This window comes from Pan paniscus, chromosome 9, assembly GCF_029289425.2.
Source record: "Pan paniscus chromosome 9, NHGRI_mPanPan1-v2.0_pri, whole genome shotgun sequence".
Lineage (NCBI taxonomy): Eukaryota > Metazoa > Chordata > Mammalia > Primates > Hominidae > Pan > Pan paniscus.
This window is the reverse complement of record NC_073258.2, coordinates 111432086-111451461: the sequence shown is the minus strand read 5'-3', so window position 1 is coordinate 111451461 and position 19376 is coordinate 111432086. Positions and strand designations below refer to the sequence as shown.

Here is a 19376-nt window from a genome sequence, read left to right as displayed (position 1 = left end):
CTCCCAGTCTGTGACTTGTCTTTTTACTTTCTTAAGAGTATCTTTCAAAAGAACGGAAGTTCTTATTTTTGGTGAAATACAATTTGTCATTTTTTTTTCTGTAAGCTTCTTAATTATAATCAACTTGAATTTAAATCTAAAGAGCCACATGTGTCTAGTGGCTACTGTATTGGACAGCATGGGTCAGAGGAAGAGACAAAAAAAAACAAAAAAAATGAATAAATGGTGATAACTGTTATTAAAGGAACAAACATAACCCCGAATTAGACAAATGTGGTTGTTGAGTTAGATCATTTTGCATTAGGGTGTTCAGGGAAGGCCTTTTTAAAGTGTCCCTTAACTCTCTTATGGCTTAAAAAGACCATGCTATAAAAAGAAGTGGGAGCATTAAGTTCAAAGGTCCTGAGGTAGGTATGTTTGAGGAGCTAGCATGTAGATGCTGTAAATGAAGTCAGTCTCTTTATTTTATAGCCACATTTATTATTTTAATCTCAAGCAGAATTGCCTAGCTAGATCACTCACTTTTACTCACTAGTCAGAGGATTTCATTGTTTCCAAAAATCAAATCCACTCTCAGAAGACAAAGATTTTTCCATCACTGAGGCACTTCCAAAGAATATACAATAAATTTGTACAGTAATTCCTAAAAATTGAATTCTAAAATGTAATAGCACATAGATAAAGCATAGATAATACTTTAAGTTATTCTGGAATAATACATCCTTGAGGATATCCACATTTTCACGGAATAGTTTTAATGAAGTGGAAGCACATATTAGAATCATTTTAGTTAGGAATGATTTGTATCAGACTCAAATACTCTGACCTTTTGGTTTCATATGCTAATTGAAAAATCTTTAAATAGGATGAGTGTTGGAATGGGGGAAAAGAGACTTATAGGCCCAGAAAGCCAGGCAAGGGAAAATAATTTTAAAATAGCTCTAACATTTTTAAATGTAGCAGCTGCTGTTGTAAACTTCATTCTGCCTTTCCTTTCTAATTCTCTGGGTCCAAATCTGTTTATAACACCTCATGGTAGAACACCCCCAAGGGCTAACTTGGACCATGTGTGTGTCTTATACTGGGGCTTGAATTAAACATCTTAGTGAGTAAGCTTTAGTTTTACTCTTCAATACTGAGAAAAATATTATGCCCATAGTTAAACTAGTATCCTACTCAATTCTTATCTGGTGTTACTCACAAAATGAATTGCATGAAATCAGATACGTGAGATTGTGTTGGCAGGGAGGGTCCTAGAATTATAAAAATAAAATTAGATTAATCAGGAATGGCCTCTGTTATCCCTCATGTGACCTCTGAACTTCTGATTGGGCTTTCTTTCTTTGTATGCAAAATGGGGTAATGACCCCTATCCTGCACCTCTCACAAGGTTGGTTTTTATGGGTCATGAAAGGTAAATGGAAACACTTTGCAAAAGTGCAGGAGTTATTAGTATATCTTGCCATGTGAGAGTAGGTGTAAAGCAACAAAAGGAGTTTGAGTTTAAAAAATGTAACATCAGAACATGTACATGCATATGAATGCATACCATCCTTTAAAGCAGTCATCATTGGAAGCCATAAATATCAAATATCATGAGGAGGAACTTGAATAAAAATACAAGGGTTGGCTATAACTTATAGAAGAATAAAGAAAATTTAAAAACCTCTTTAAGTGAATGCTTAACTATATTCAAAACACATCAATTATATGAGGTAGGTGTTAATTTTTTCCTAAAGAAGGAACCGAACCATGTCAAGGCTACAGTGTAGTAAGTGGCAAAACTGGAATTTGAATCCAGTTCTTCCAACTCCATTTCTCTTTTCAACGAGACTATCACTGCATTTGTTATTGTTTGTAACATAAGATACAGGGGAGAGTAGGTTTAAAGTATATATAACCAGCTGAGAAAAGTACAGTCGAGGGCCTTTTCTCAATTGAAAAAAAGAGTATACATTCTTTGGAGAGTGGCATTTCTACCCTCTCTGTCTACCATTGAATGTTATGTTCACTGCTACCATTAGGTAAATATTAGGTAAACATTGACTTATAGTGACAATCAATGACACAATCACTGGTCTAATTACTTTGGTGATTTTTATGCCTTGGTGTCTGACATTTTCAGATGTTTTGTATAAGGCAGATGTACTTCAAGAGCTCTTAGCCAGGCCTAATCTCTATGCTGATACCTCAGCCTTGCTTGCTATTGGAAATCTTGGCGTATTCTCCAGACAAACTCAGAAGAGTATATTTCAAAGTTATGTGTGGGTGCACTGAATCCTAAGCCTCAGATGATTCCACTGGAAAATCATGTGGAAACCCAGTTGAAACTCTCTCAACTCAGTTAACTTTTATATCTCTGCTCCACTGAGTCTGGAGGAAAAAACTTTGTGTCCATAGTTATGCTCACTTAAAATGTGATTACATAGTGCATTTTACCATGGCAGAAGAAAAATTAATTTTTGTGACTCTAAAGTTCATAGACTACAATAAATTATAGTTTTATAAAATAAAAGTTAAGGATAATCTTCTTATACATGTGTAAAAAGTAATTATTAATTTTGAAGATTGAGTCCCCTAAGTTAAAATAGGCAGTTGGAATTCATAGACTGAAAGTTCACAAGTCATAGATACCTAAATAGTTAGTGCAGTTGTTGCTTTTAGTTCTAAGGTGAAGATTGTCATGAAGCAATTTATCACGCTCTATGCCTTCAGCATTCTCCCAGGTTATGATTTGGCAAAAGGGCGGCAGGACAAAAGGTGGAACATGTTCAGTGGATGGGGGAGAGCTGAGAAAACTGATGGTACCTACAGAAATGAAATCCTCTCCAATCAATAACTTAGAAGACTGAATTCTTTCACAATTCTTACCTTTCCATCCAGGACTTGGTGGCTATTCTTTTCAAAGTAAAGGCATGTTATGCTTTATGGGACTACATACAACTTAACAAAAATATGTAATTGTAAAACTTGCCTTCCTAGAAGGTGTCTGTAGCTGAAAATATACTAGATTTCAACTGAAATTGCCACTAAAATACATTATAAAGTGTCACAAAAATAGGTATATAATATCAAAGTTATATGTGTGTACATAACACTTGTATACTCATAATATGCAGAGTGCTTTGAGGAAATATATATTTTTATGATTCAATGGAGTTTTATTACTCATACCCCTCATGTCTTCAGAGCATTTGGTATAAACCTTTAAAGTAAACTTTAAGTGAAGGGAAAGTTGCTCGCCTGTTCTGTTGGTACTTCAAGTGTTTAGGATCACAGGGATTCTAGAGGTCCTGATGTGTGCAGAAAGGCTGCAGAGAGAATGCTTAATTTGGTAGTGGCAACTACAACAGTTTTCTGAAACAAACTCAGATAGAGTTGATCTTTAGCTTTTATTTACTTACGGGAGACTCTGCCACAATGTGAGGCTGGAAGGGTAGCAGAGATGATTGCCTTCGGTCAACCATCAATAATGAGGCTTGTAGGCAATACAGCCCAGTTTATATTATATTTTGTTTCAGTCTTATTTTCTTTATCTAGGACAAGTTTATGGTAGAAACATCTAACTGACAGCAGAAATAACCTCATCAGCACTGTAGGTCAGTGGTGTGCTGAGAGCAGCCGTGACCTAATTTTGACAGACACCTGTCACATGACACAACTGAAATGTAAAACTTGTTTTTGGATGTCTGGTCACTTGTGTGTGGACTCTGAAAATGGAATGTATGTGTGCCCCACATCAGCTCACATATCAAAGATCTGGAAAACGCAGCTGCTCTGTGGCCTTTTGCTTTCCTTATTTACCTGAGTCCTAATTTACACCTAGGAGAATGTTTTTATTTCCTCTCCTATCCCTACATTCACTCTTTTGAACCTCAGCTTTAACAATAGCCATCACCAGGTAACACTATGTCTGAATCTAGATAGACGTGGATCTGCTTTTTATTCTCATTTGATATAGTCTGTCTGATTTTTACCATTATGGTTTTAGAATTTGATCACAGTACTTTTCCCCTCTGTGTTGAAGACAATGAGGGGCTACCGTAAGGCAAAGCTTCCCAACTGTTGCGGTTGTGTCTGACAATTAGCCTCTTGGCCTTCAGGCGAGTGGATGGATACTGGGGAGCCAGGTGCCCCTTTGTTTATCATAGAGTGTTATGGTTGTACAAATATCATTTTGTATGGAACATTATGTGAAAAATGTAGTGGAGCCCTGCCCTGTAAGAAACTATTAGGCAGAGAACATTGGTGATTGACTCTACCTACTCCAGGGTGCTACTTAAAGATTATCATGACCAAAGGTTGAAACTTGTAGCTTTGCCAAAGAAAAAAAATCTAGCCAATGTGAAGACCCATAGTGATGCTCCAGAATCCTGCATGTGTGGGGATGGAGGCAAGGAAACAAAGAATAATGTATAAGGGAAATTCTAATATCCTTATATTTATTTATATACAGCACTTAACCACTTTAAAGTTTACTGTCTGTTACATTATCACAGTGCTTTTCATTTCAGAGGACTTTCATCCATATATATGAATGAATATATATGAATGAATCCATATATATGAATGAATATATACATATATAGTGAGTAGGGCAGGTATTGTGTCCATTTTAGAGAAAATCTGAGAAATTAAGTGGTACAACTAGGGTCCAGAATTAAGGTCCAATGTCTCCTAGCCTAGTGCCCATTCTTCTGCATTACATAGATTATCATGTTTATTGTTGTATTTCAACATGGTAATAGTCCTTCGGAAAGAGGAAAGAGCTGGAAAGTAAAATCAATTCTTTCTTCAGAAAGGAACATATATTCATTTACAGTAGTCTGTACTGTAATTACATTTATTTTAGCTAAATGTTTAAAGTGGTCCTGGTTGGGATGATTTATGGGTAAATAGAAGATCATATTTATCACAGACCAAACTGACAATAGCAGGAAGCTTCAGCTTACCTAGTGGTCAAAACCTTGCTGTGATAGCAGGACCCAGAAGCAAGGTGCAAGGTTAAAAGTAATTCTCCTATTCTGTGAAGAAAGTCATTGGTAGCTTGATGGGGATGGCCTTGAATCTGTAAATTACCTTGGGCAGTATGGCCATTTTCATGATATTGATTCTTCCTACCCATGAGCATGGAATGTTCTTCCATTTGTTTGTGTCCTCTTTTATTTCGTTGAGCAGTGGTTTATAGTTCTCCTTGAAGAGGTCCTTCACATCCCTTGTAAGTTGGATTCCTAGGTATTTTATTCTCTTTGAAGCAATTGTGAATGGGAGTTCACTCATGATTTGGCTCTCTATTTGTCTGTTATTGGTGTATAGGAATGCTTGTGATTTTCGCACATTGATTTTGTATCCTGAGACTGCTGAAGTTGCTTATCAGCTTAAGGAGATTTTGGGCTGAGACAATGGAGTTTTCTAGATATACAATCATGTCATCTGCAAACAGGGACAATTTGACTTCCTCTTTTCCTAATTGAATACCCTTTATTTCCTTCTCCTGCCTAATTGCCCTGGCCAGAACTTCCAACACTATGTTATATAGGAATGGTGAGAGAGGGCATCCCTGTCTTGTGCCAGTTTTCAAAGTGAATGCTTCCAGTTTTTGCCCATTCAGTATGATATTGGCTGTGGGTTTGTCATAGATAGCTCTTATTATTTTGAGATACATCCCATCAATTCCTAATTTATTGAGAGTTTTTAGCATGAAGGGTTGTTGAATTTTGTCAAAGGCCTTTTCTACATCTATTGAGATAATCATGTGGTTTTTGTCTTTGGTTCTGTTTATATGCTGGATTACATTTATTGATTTGCGTATACTGAACCAGCCTTGCATCCCAGGGATGAAGCCCACTTGATCATGGTGGATAAGCTTTTTGATGTGCTGCTGGATTCAGTTTGCCAGTATTTTATTGAGGATTTTTGCATCAGTGTTCATCAAGGATATTGGTCTTTTAAAGTTCATATGGAACCAAAAAAGAGCCCGCATCGCCAAGTCAATCCTAAGCCAAAAGAACAAAGCTGGAGGCATCACATTACCTGACTTCAAACTATACTACAAGGCTACAGTTACCAAAACAGCATGGTACTGGTACCAAAACAGAGATATAGATCAATGGAACAGAACAGAGCACTCAGAAATAACGCCGCATATCTACAACTATCTGATCTTTGACAAACCTGAGAAAAACAAGCAATGGGGAAAGGATTCCCTATTTAATAAATGGTGCTGGGAAAACTGGCTAGCCATATGTAGAAAGCTGAAACTGGATCCCTTCCTTATACCTTATACAAAAATCAATTCAAGATGGATTAAAGACTTAAACGTTAGACCTAAAACCATAAAAACCCTAGAAGAAAACCTGGGCATTACCATTCAGGACACAGGCATGGGCAAGGACTTCATGTCTAAAACACCAAAAGCAATGGCAACAAAAGCCAAAATTGACAAATGGGATCTAATTAAACTAAAGAGCTTCTGCACAGCAAAAGAAACTACCATCAGAGTGAACAGGAACCTACAAAATGGGAGAAAATTTTTGCAACCTACTCATCTGACAAATGGCTAATATCCAGAATCTACAATGCACTCAAACAAATTTACAAGAAAAAAACAAACAACCCCATCAAAAAGTGGGCAAAGGATATGAACAGACATGTCTCAAAAGAAGACATTTATGCAGCCAAAAAACACATGAAAAAATGCTCATCATCACTGGCCATCAGAGAAATGCAAATCAAAACCACAATGAGATACCATCTCACACCAGTTAGAATGGCGATCATTAAAAAGTCAGGAAACAACAGGTGCTGGAGAGGATGTGGAGAAATAGGAACACTTTTACACTGTTGGTGGGACTGTAAACTAGTTCAACCATTGTGGAAGTCAGTGTGGTGATTCCTCAGGGATCTAGAACTAGAAATACCATTTGACCCAGCCATCCCATTACTGGATATATACCCAAAGGATTATAAATCATGCTGCTATAAAGACACATGCACATGTATGTTTATTGTGGCATTATTCACAATAGCAAAGACTTGGAACCAACCCAAATGTCCAACAATGATAGACTGGATTAAGAAAATGTGGCACATATACACCATGGAATACTATGCAGCCATAAAAAATGATGAGTTCATGTCCTTTGTAGGGACATGGATGAAATTGGAAATCATCATTCTCAGTAAACTGTCGCAAGAACAAAAAACCAAACACCGCATATTCTCACTCATAGGTGGGAATTGAACAATGAGATCACATGGACACAGGAAGGGGAACATCACACTCTGGGGACTGTTGTGGGGTCGGGGGAGGGGGGAGGGATAGCACTGGGAGATATACCTAATGCTAGATGACAAGTTAGTGGGTGCAGCATACCAGCATGGCACATGTATACATATGTAACTAACCTGCACATTGTGCACATGTACCCTAAAACTTAAAGTATAATAATAATAAATAAAATAAAAAAGAAAGAAAAAAAAAGTAATTCTCTTTTTCCCTTACAGAGCCAGTGTCTTTGAAGTATAATTGTTCAGTGGCCTGGATACATCTCCACAAGTAAATGCTACAGGCATGTAGGGAAGACAAGAAATACTTTAATGCTCACGAAATTGCACAGACTAGCCACAAAAGAATTAATAGTCAAGTTTGAATAAGCTAATTTGTTAATTTGATTACTTATTTTTTCTAGCCTTGAAAATTTAGAGTTCTATAAAAGCTTTCCCAGTGCCCTTATTTTAATACTATGCTTATTTTAAATGCTTGAAAGTGACTTCAGCATCCATAATTCAACTGAAATGCTTGATTTTTTTTCCTCATAAAGTGACTGGAACAAAACAAAGCATGAAAAATTGCAGTTCACCTCCAACTTTAATCTTTCATCCTGTTCCTTCCTTTTGATATGCTTTGTTTTTCTTTAATCTCTGTGAGAACTAATAATGAGCAGATTCAGAGTGATTTAGAGGTTCCAAAAATAGTACTATATCTCTTGGCTGTCATGAAGTTAAAATTCCAGTGAGAGCCTACATACAGGTTTTTATTTAAAAAGTGTTTTCTGCATTGTTATTGAAAATAAAACAACAAAAGTTTTTTTCTTCAGTTACCTATTTACAACTTCATTTTTCTACATAGGCACACTTGTATTACTACCTTAAAATCTCAGATATTGGATATGTTAATTCATTCACTTAATACACAACTATTGAGAATTTACTATGTGAAAACCCTAAGGAGGACACTGGAGGAATAGGGGAGGAATGGTGGCAAATCACAATAGACAGGAAGTAAGTGGGTAAGAAAAGATATGTCATGTAAATGGAAAACAAAAGTGAGCAGGAGTAGCCATCCTCATATCAGATAAAACAGGCTTTAAACCAACAATAGAAAAGACAAATGAGCATTATATAATAATTAAATGTTCAATACAAGAAGATTTAACTATCTTAAATATATATGCACCTAACACCAGAACACCCAGATTCATAAAACAAATACTACTACACCTAAGAAAACATTGATAGTAATACAGTAATAGTGGGGGACTTCGACACCCCACGGATATCACTGGACAGATCATCAAGGCAGAAAATCAATAAAGAAACTCTGGACTTAAACTGAACTGTAGACCAAATGGACCTAATAAACATTTACAGAACATTCTAGCCGACCACAGAATATACATTCTTCTCACTCTGCATGGAGCATTCTCCATTATCGACCATATGCTTGGCCATTAAAGAAGTCTCAATAAATTCCAAAAAATCAAAATCATATCAAGTATCTTCTCGGACCACAGTGGAGTAAAATTAGAAATCAAGACCAAGAGGAACTCTCATAAACACACACTACATGGAAACTAAACACCTTGCTCCTGAGTGACCTTTGGGTAAACAGTGAAATTAAGAAATCAAAAAAATTTTCAAAACAAATGAAAATAGGCAACATATCAAAACCTCAGGGATACAGCAAAAGTAGAACTAAGAGGAAAGTTTATAACTTTAAATGTCTACACCAAAAAGATAGAAAGATCTTAAATTTACAACCTGATGTCACACCTCAAGGAACTAGAAAAATAAGACCAATTGGAACCCAAAGCTAGCACAAAAAAAGAAATAACAAAGATTAAAGCAGAAGTAAATGAGAATGAGACAAAAAAAGATATAAAGGATCAGTGAAACAAAAAGTTGGTTATTTGAAAGGATACACAAAAATGACAGACTGCTGGCTAAATTAACCAAGAAGAAAGAGAAAATTCAAATAAGTACAACCAGAAATGATAAAGGTGATATTACAATTGATAACATAGAGATACAAAAGATCATCACAGACTACTGTGAACACCTCTATGCGTATAAACTAGAAAATTTAGAGGAGATGGATAAATTCCTGGAAATATAAAACCCTGCATGATTGAGCCAGCAAGAAATAGAAGTCCTGAACAGACCAATAATGAGTAATGAAATTGAATCAGTAGTAAAAATCTTCCAAGAACAACAAAAGCCCAGGACCAGACAGATTCACAGTTGAATTTTATCAAACATACAAAGAACTGGTATTCAATCTTACCGAAACTTCTAAAAAACCAATGAGGAGGGATTATTTCCTAACTCGTTCTATGAAACCAGTATCTCCCTGATACCAAAATCAGAGAAGGACACAACAGAAAACAAAAACTATAGGCTAATATCTCTGATGAACGTAGATGCAGAAATCCTCCACAAAATACTAGCAAACCGAATCCAATAGCACATGAAGAAGATAGTTTATCATGATCAAGTGTGTTTTATCCCAGGGATGCAATGATGGTTCAACATCCACAAATCAATAAGTGTGTTTTGCCACATACACAGAACTAAAAACAAAAACCATACAGTCATCTTAATAGATGCAGAAAAGGCATTCAGTAAAATCCAACACCCTTCGTGATAAAAACCCTTAACAAAATAGGCTGATGAAAGAAATCGTAGATGACACAAATGGAAAAACATCCCATGCTCATAGACTGGAAAAATCAGTATCATTAAAATGCCCATACTATTCAAGGCAATCTACAGAGTCAGTGCAGTCTCTATCAAATTACCAATTTCATTTTTCACACAATTAGGAAAAAAATCCTAAAGTTCATATGGAACCAAAAAAAGAGCCCAAATAGCCAAAGCCATCCTAAGCAAACAACATATCCAAAGACATCATATTGCCTGACTTCAAATTATACTACAAGGCTGTGGCAACTAAAACAGCATGGTCCTGGTATAAAAATAGACATACAGATCAATGGAGCAGAATAGAGAACCCAGAAATAAAGCCATATACCTACAACCAACTGATCTTCAACAAAGCCAACAAAAATAAACAATGGGGAAAGGACATCCTATTCAATAAATTGTGCTGGGAAAATTGGCTAGCCACATGCAGAAGAATGAAACTAGACAAATGCAAACGCAACATAAAAATAGACAAATGGGATTTAATTAAACTAAACAGCGTCTGCAAAGCAAAAGAAATAATAAGAGTAAACAGACAACCTACAGAATGGGAGAAAATATTCACAAATTGTGCCTCTGACAAAGGACTAGTATCCAGAACTTACAAGGAACTGAAAGAACTCGACAAGAAAAAAACAGCTCCATTAAAAAATGGGCAAAGGACATGAACAGATATTTCTAAAAAGAAGAAAAGCAAGTGGCAAAAAGCACATGAAAAAATGCTCAAAAATCACTAATCAGAGAAATGCTAATTAAAACTACAATGAGATATTATCTTACACCCATCAGAATGGCTATTAATAAAAAGTCAAAAAAAAAAGTTGTTGGCATGGATGTGGAGAAAAGGAAACATACAATATTGATGGGAATGTAAATTAGTTCAATATCTATGGTAAACAATATGGAGATTTATCAAACAACTAAAAATATAAATACCATTCAATCCTGCAATCCCACTACTGGGTATCTACACAAAGGAAAAGAAATCATTATGTTATAAAGACATCTAAACAGAAAAAGACACCTGCATTTCTATGTTCATCATAGCACTACTCACAATAGCAAAGTCATGGAGCCAATCCAAGTGTCCATCAACAGTTAACTGAATAAATAAAATGTGGTATATATACACCATGGAATACTATGCAGCCATAAAAAAGAATGAAATAATTTTCTTTGCAGCAACATGGGTGGAGCCTAGAGGCCATTATCCTAAATGAACTAACTCAGAACAGAAAATTAAATACCACATATTCTCACTAATAAGTGGGATCTAACAATGGATACAAATGGACATAAAGATGGAAATAATAAACACTGGAGACTCCAAAAGGGAGGTGGGTGGTAAGGTGGCAAGAGTTGAAAAACTACCTATCAGATACAATGTTCACTATTTGGGTAATGAGTATGCTAGAAGCCCAATCCTCACCAGTACACAATATACCGATGTAACAAACATGCACATGCTCATGAACATGAATCTAGAATTTTTTTTAAATGTTAATTAAAACAGTAAGCAGGTGGGCAAATTCCTCAGATCTCTGAAGAACTCAAATGGAGAGCCACTGAAACTTTTTGTACAAAAAAAAAATGGGATAAAAAAATTTTCCTTTTTCATATATTTCAGATGATTGTGATAAGAAGAAAATTATAACTTATGGCTAAGGACCAGTTTGCTGGGCTGGAGCCCAGTGGTTTAGTAATTTGGTAGTTAGGTTTCTTTGGTATTAACCAAATCAATTTGCATACCATACAATTCACCCACCTAAAGTTATGTTCAGCGGCTTTTAATGTAGTCATAGAATTGTACATTCATCACCACAGTCAATTTTAGAATATTTTCATTACCTCAGAAAGAAACACTGAACCCCCTTAGCTATCATCTCCCAATTCTGCTGTCTCCCCAAACTCTAGGCAAGCACAAATCTTTAAGTCTCTATAGATTTGCTTGTTCTGGGCACTTTATATAAATGAAATCATATAATATATGGTTTTTGTAATGGTTTCTTTCAATTAGTATAATGTTTTCAAGGTTCACTCATGTTGTAGCATGTATCAATACTTCATTTCTTTTTGTTGCCAAGTAATATTTCATTGTATAGATATACCACATTTTGTTTACCCATTCATCAGTTGATTGGCATTGATGATGTTGCCACTGTTTTACTGTTATGAATAATGCTGTTATAAGCAGTCATATGCAAGTCTTTTTGAGGACATATGTTTTTATTTCTCTTGGATATGTACCTAGGAGTAGAATTGCAGGATCATATGGTAACTCTATGTTTAATCATTTGAAGAACTGCCAAACTGTTTTCCATCTTACCAGTTTTCATTCCCACCGGCAGTGTGTAAGAGTCCAGTCTCCAATCCTCACCAACACTTGTAATTATCTTTTTTTATTATAGTCATCCTAATGTGTGTGATGTGGTATCTCATGGTAATTTTGATTTGAATTTCCCTGATGGCTAATTATGTTGAGCATTTTCTCATATCCTTATTGGCAATTCGTATATCTTCTTTGGAAGACTGTATTCATATCCTTTGCCCACTTTTAATTTGGCAATTTGCCTTTATTATTGAGTTTTAATATTTCTTTATAATAGATACAAGTCACTTGTCAGATATATGATTTGCAATAAAAGCTTTCCCATTCTGTGGGTTGTCTTTTCACTTTCTTAATGGTGTCTTTTGAAGCATGGAAATGTTAAATCTTGACAGTGTCTAGATTTTTTCTTCTGTTGCTTGTACTTTTGGTGTCATATCTATTAATAAGAAGCCACTGCCTCATCCAAGATGACAAAATTATGCCTGTGTTTCCTTCTAAGATTTTTATAATTTTTAGCTGGTACTTTTAGGTCTTTAAGTTAATTTTTATATATGGTCTGAGGTAAGGGTCCAACTTTATTCTTTTGTATGTGGATATCCCATTATCTCAGCACCATTTATTTGTTGACAAATGATTAACTTTATTGTCAGGCAGATGTTTACTATGTAGCTCAAAGTGATAAGTGTCAACACTATGTTCAAAAGGTGTAGTTTGCAGTGCACAGGTATACTTTGCTGTCTATGTCTAGTTCCATAGCAAATGCTTACATTTTTCTTAATGATACCATTCCAGCAGAGCCCCTTAAAGGTTTGTTTGTTTTCATATGTGTGCATTTGGGGATGGTGGTATTTATGTGGTGAATTAGTGGGTTTTTAAATTCACATAAAACCCTCATTTATAGAGTGTATAGTTTGTGCCAGGCATTATACCGGGATTTGGGAATGCAAAAATATGCTTGCTACAGAGGAGAGTTCAGTAAAAAATTGTTGAAGGAAGGGAGAAAATTTGGGAAGAAGATATAGCCCCTGCTCTCTAGAAGGGGTCAGAAACATAAGTATAATGTGAAATGCTACTACTGAGGCATCATATATGAAGGAACACGCAGAGTTGAATATGTAATTAATCCATGTATTTAAAATGACTTGAAGGTAGAAAGCACCTTGCAGATTAGTTGGTAATGTTGCTGCAGTTTTGTGTTATTATTTAAATGTAAAAGATAAAAAACAAATTACTGGCATTTGGTTCTCATATTCAGTTATGACCTTTATTCATTTATGGTTAGGCTTAATAGGTTTTTTGACCTACAATACTGAATATAACTGCAGAGGAGACAGCAGAGGGTCAAAGATCCATTGGAAGTAATGGCAAAAACAGCAATTACTTGTACACCAACCTAATAATTTCTCTCTAGTATTCATGTTATACTTTCCTAATAAAAGGCCATTTGTAAATAGATAACAGTTTTTGACATTTAATCACTCTTTATTCCATGTTAGAACTTCTTCCATTCTCCTCCTCATTTTTTCCTATTTGGGGGACAGAGAGAGAGATAGGTACTACTTCATATTTGTTTGTTTCTTAGCTCACATAAAATTCTTATTTAGTTTTTGGGGCTACTTAACACTAGGTAAGTGATACGATATCAAACTCATTCCTGAAAGATTAATGCAATTAATTAATTGAGTATTTTTGCCTAAATGTATAGTTTATCGTTTCTTTAAAACATTACCTTTTAAAAATATTCTATTTCACAGTGGTATCCACTATTTATGAAGTCATCTAGTTATAAACATCAAGTACAACAGAAAATATATACTATATACTGTTTGAAGTTTACCTTGTTTTCTGTGAAGCAAATAGTTATAGTTATCCCTGTCACAGAACAACTGTGAAATTTGTTTGTGCTAAGATAAGCATAACGTAAGCCTGTCCTGATAAGTTTGTACTATTATACACCTGTAAAAGAATCAATAGTTTCATTTTATTTTGATGTATTTCACATAGTTGTAAACAAGAAAATCTAAGTTTTAATTGCCTGAGAACAGATTCTTTAAGAGATCAGTGAATTTGTTTTGAAGTTATTAGTGGCCCTTTGTTTGGTTACACTTTTAAGCAAAAGAAAGAGATAAGTGTATTTTGAATGAATTAATATCTAAATCTATTAAGCCCCTGGTTATATTGGCTGCTTGTAAGACCTTTTGTTACTTATTTAGATGAATCCTGTGAATCCTAAATGTATGGTTCATGTAATGTTTATTTTCTTGCATATCCACGGTGAATCTTTGGTGGACACTTAATGTGGGACTATCAGAAATAGAAGGGACCTAAGTGACTATGTAGTCCAAACTGTCTCATTTTGTGAGTAAGGAAATGGAGGCCCAGAGAAGTGGCTGAATTGCCTTGGGTTGCACATCTCATTAATGATAGAGTAAGTCTGAGTACGAACAATGGAACCTGAAATAAAAACAAACTTACCTGCTGGTAGTTTGATTGCATTCTCTTCAATATAAATCAAGCTGGATGAAGTGGCTACACTCAGCATTTGACCCATTATACATCTGACAATTTTAAAACTCAGAAAATACATTCTATTCACTATTATACAAATGATCTTCTACAATAGATTTCCATGAAAAACACCCATTTCAAAAGCACCTTTTCAGAACAAAATTTGTCACCCTTCTTTGATTATCCATTCTCATGTTTAACAGCTATCATTCTTGGGAGGATTTTCTTACATCAGAAAGTTTCTTAACTTGAGGTTCATAAATCCCTAAGGAATCCATTTTATGGGGGTTCTGAACCCCTGAAGTTGCATGCAAAATTTAGTTCACCACTTTTATAGATTTCTCAACAAACCACTACCCAAGGTCAACCTGGATTTTCATTCCATGTTTCTCCTCATTTCTTTTTGCCTCATCTTCCTTGGAAGATGCTAACTTTCCTCCACATTATAGTTCTGCATTAATTTTGAGATTATTACTGTTTCTAAATGAAGAATCTCAGATCATTTTATCCTGTTTCATAGGCTCTTTTTCTTCACATTTTAAGTCATTTTACACTGTCTTTTGAATCTTTTCCAAATTCTTCATAAACCTGAAAGCCAAGGAGCTCAGAATTAGAAACTATGTACTAATGAAGATCTAGTTTAGAATCTTGGATCTGCTGACAGTGATTTCAGAAGGTTAGAGAAAGCAGATGTAAAGCTGCTGAATGGCAGATCCTCAAGGTCAAAGCAGACAGAGGGTGTGAGGGACAAAGGTAAAGCTTACAAGAATGGGTACATTTCACACTTCAAAGTAGTAAATTGGTCCTGTAAAGAGAATCAGGATAGAGAGTAGGAATTAATTCCAGGCCTGAAGGTGAAACAGAACCCTGCAAAAAATCTGGAACATAGCTTGATGGATATGAACAAACTGCCACTTTTCTTAGTAAAATCAATCCAATCTTTCAGTATTGAGACTCTTCACATGAGGAAGTGCTGCTGTACCTTGCAATACAAATGCTTATCTCCCAGTTTTCCTTTCTCCTTGTAACCTCTGCAGTCACACTAGCCTAAGGATATTAGATTCCTGAGGATTATGTTCCTAAGAGGTGTGAGTAATGGAAACAGTGAGATGGGGCTTGCACGCTATAATATATAAACTAGGTTATTGAAATCACCAGTGTTGGAAAGGATTCGACTTTTCTGGGAATCCGATGATAACTCCGGGCTGTTTCTCTAGAAGGAAGACATCACATATACATCATGCAAAAAATTTTTATATAAGTAACCTGGCCTGAAATTGATTTGTGGTTAATAACTCCCAATTGAGATGTTTGATGTTATCTATTTTTAACCCATGTGTTTCCTGTCATTTATTAATGTTTTACATAATTATTCCAGCTGTTGTCTCAGCTGTGCTAAGGAGATTTGTGCCTATAGCTTCCACATGTGAGCCAAAAGATTAACGAGTGGAATAGCAACACCGAGGCCAGAGCAGTGGTGACAATAATTTGGGAGAGATCCCTAGGAGCATGGAGAATTTGTGGGATAAGAATTGTGCCAAAGAAGTCTAGCATCCTCTTCTCACTGGATGATTCTTTCTTTATTCCTATGCTAAGATCATTGTTTTACTTTAAAAACTAAAAGCAATTCCTTTATGAATCACATAATAGGATACCGACACTGAGCTGCCTAGTTTTATATGGTTCCCATTGGAGCAACATCCAGTTCCCAAGCATGACTGGCCTAGAGGTAGTGGGTAACACCTTTGGCGAGGATACAGGGTGAGAGGGATATGGGATGAAAGGGTATAGAGATATAGGATGAGAAGAATGGCTTTGATAATACAGCCTGAACTTCGCTCATGGCTGTTTGTGACTATATATGGTTAATTTTACTCATCTGCTTCTAGTGGCTGTATCTAGATGTGTTAAATATATAATACTAAATTTAGAGAGTAATTATCTGAATAATTCAAGTCGAATAAACTTCATTTACTGCAACTTTAGGTCATTGGAACAGATTACCACCTTCTTATATTTATATACCACCTAGAAAAAAAGATTTTTTTATTGTTTGAAGTTACAGTTTAAAAAAAGTCTATTTGGAAGAAGGGATTCCCAAGTGTGTTAATATTTATGCAAAAATCTAGTCTCTGTGCTTTTGCTTTAACTGTTTTTTCCTCTCCTTTACTTGTCTTTTCTTGAAGCCAAATTTGCCTGTGAAATAAAGATAGTAGTATCTACCCGGATGACATTTTGGATTATAAATAAGGTAATCCATGTCCAGCCTTTAGCATAGAGCTGGACACATGATAACCAGTAATAATGGTTATGATAGTGTTTCTCCCAAATATTCTGGTAAACGTTTAACCTCTTTATTCTCTGACCACAAAAAATACTTATTGCTTTTACCACTTTTTGACACTTACTGTCCTGTTTTTTTTTTTAATTATCCTATTTTAGATGTTACAGTTTTATCTCCATAATGAAACTGTAGGCTCCTTGACAGACAAAGATAGGCAATGCAAAACTTGTTAAATTGGATTGAAAAAAAAAATCAACATTGTCTTGCCTTACAAGCCATGTGGTCTTCATTTTGGTTTGTTTCATCAACAGAAAATGAAAACACTAGCAGAAAGGAGGAGGAGCGCTCCGTCTCTTATCCTGGATAAAGCCCTACAAAAACGGCCTACTACCAGGTAAGTGCAAAGCTTTGTATTACACATTCAGTATGTGCTTGGAAGTTTATATTAGATGAAGAGTTTTTCAGATCACATATTCTTTAATGTGTAGAGGTTGTTTGTTATCAGCACCAGAATTCTGTTTAAGAGTAGAAAATACAACTTTTGTTCTGAGGTTAATAGTGCCTAGCTGGTATATATGCTCAGTTGCTTTAAAACTGATTCAAAGGTGAATTTCACCCTCAAAAGTATATAAACTTGCAAGTTCCACATTTTAACAAAGTTTACTTATAAAATAGAAATCAAGATACTGAAAAATGAATGTTTTGTTTTGCACAAAACTTTGCATATTTTTAAATCAACACAAAGTGATGGCTGTGCATGGATAAGGCAGTTTTTCTTACCAACTTTAGACATGAAGGAAGATAACCATATTATGATTATTTTTTAAAATGGAATATTGATTGATTTTAGGCATTATTAGTTAAATTAGTGAAATTCAAAGTGGAAAAATCAGCTAAATACCTGTTAACAGAGTCATTTCACCAATGGAGGCTAATTGCTATTTCAATGGACATTGAAATAGACATTTTTTTTTTTTTTTTTTGCAGAGCAGGAGCGAAAGCTTATTAAAAAGATTTAGAACAGGAAGGAAAGGAAGGAAAGTACAACTTGAAAGAGGGCCAAGCAGGCGACTTGAGAAAACAAGTACGCAGCTTGACCTCTTGATTTGGGGGATTTTGTCTGTTGGCATACTTCTGGGATCTCATTGGGAAGCTGCTGATCAGTTTCAGGTGTTTTCTATCTATTATGAGACCGCCTTTCCCTGGTGCCAGCTGTGACCAATTAATACTTTAGCGAAATGGTTAACAACCACCTGGCCATCAACTGATGGTCACCCAATACTCCTGGTGTGTGTTGCGGGGAGCCTTTTCTTGCCCTGCTCACACCTGACTAGCTACCTACTGTAACATTTCAATAGACATTTTAAGAGTCTTTCATAATGTGTTGAAATTGAATAGTCATTATTATTTTATTCATTAATTTATTCGTTAATTTTTTTGAAATTCAAATATTCATTAATTTATTCACTAATTTTTTCAAATTCAAATATTCATTAATTCATTAATTTTTAAATGGCATTTTAACTCCTAAGAGTTTTTATGTTCAAAGGAATGTTACAATGATTTTTCTTTAAGTTGTGAATCCTTTTAGGTAAAGTGAAGGCTTCACCAACTTTATTTAAAGCAAGGATATATCTATGACATATCTTCAAATTGTGCTAATTTAACATAAAATCTATATGATTGGGAGTCCAAGGCGGGCGGGTCACGAGGTTAGGAGATCGAGACCATCCTGGCTAACATGTTGAAACCCCATCTCTACTTAAAAAAATCCAAAACATTAACCGGGCGTGGTGGCGAGGGCCTGTAGTCCCAGCTACTCTAGAGGCTGAGACAGGAGAATGGCGTGAACCCGGGAGGCGGAGCTTGCAGTGAGCCGAGATCGTGCCACTGCACTCCAGCCTGGGCCACAGAGCGAGACTCCATCTCCAAAAAAAAAAAAAAAAAAAAAACTATATGAAAGTATGGAAGTTTTTCAGTATTAAAAATAAGTTATATATCCAAATCCCAACAAGTGAAATGTACAAAAATACTCATGTCACTTTCTTCTGAGCACGTAGCAAGTTCTCAGACTCAGTAGTTTTTCTCACCTACCCCCAGAAGACATACACTTTAGTCATTGGGTTGATCAAGAAATGTAAACTCCTTTTAATAGATGCCTAATCAAAATTTAATTAGGAAGCCGTTCTGCCAAATAAAAATACGGTAATATATTTCAGTGTCATACATAAATGACTTTTGCATTGTTTGCATCAGTGTATCCTTTAGGGT

At 35.3% G+C, this 19376-nt stretch overlaps 1 protein-coding gene across 3 annotated transcripts in view; it reads left to right on the top strand.

Moving 5' to 3' along the window:
* Positions 1-19376, top strand: part of ARHGAP20 (Rho GTPase activating protein 20) — a 138461-nt gene that overhangs the window by 8333 nt on the left and 110752 nt on the right. For all 3 annotated transcript variants that reach the window (XM_034933643.3, XM_008971190.4, XM_034933642.3), the window contains exon 2: positions 17417-17499. In XM_034933643.3, the coding sequence (XP_034789534.2) occupies positions 17420-17499 (80 nt within the window). In that variant the 5' untranslated portion in view covers positions 17417-17419. The remainder of the gene's footprint in view (positions 1-17416; positions 17500-19376) is intronic.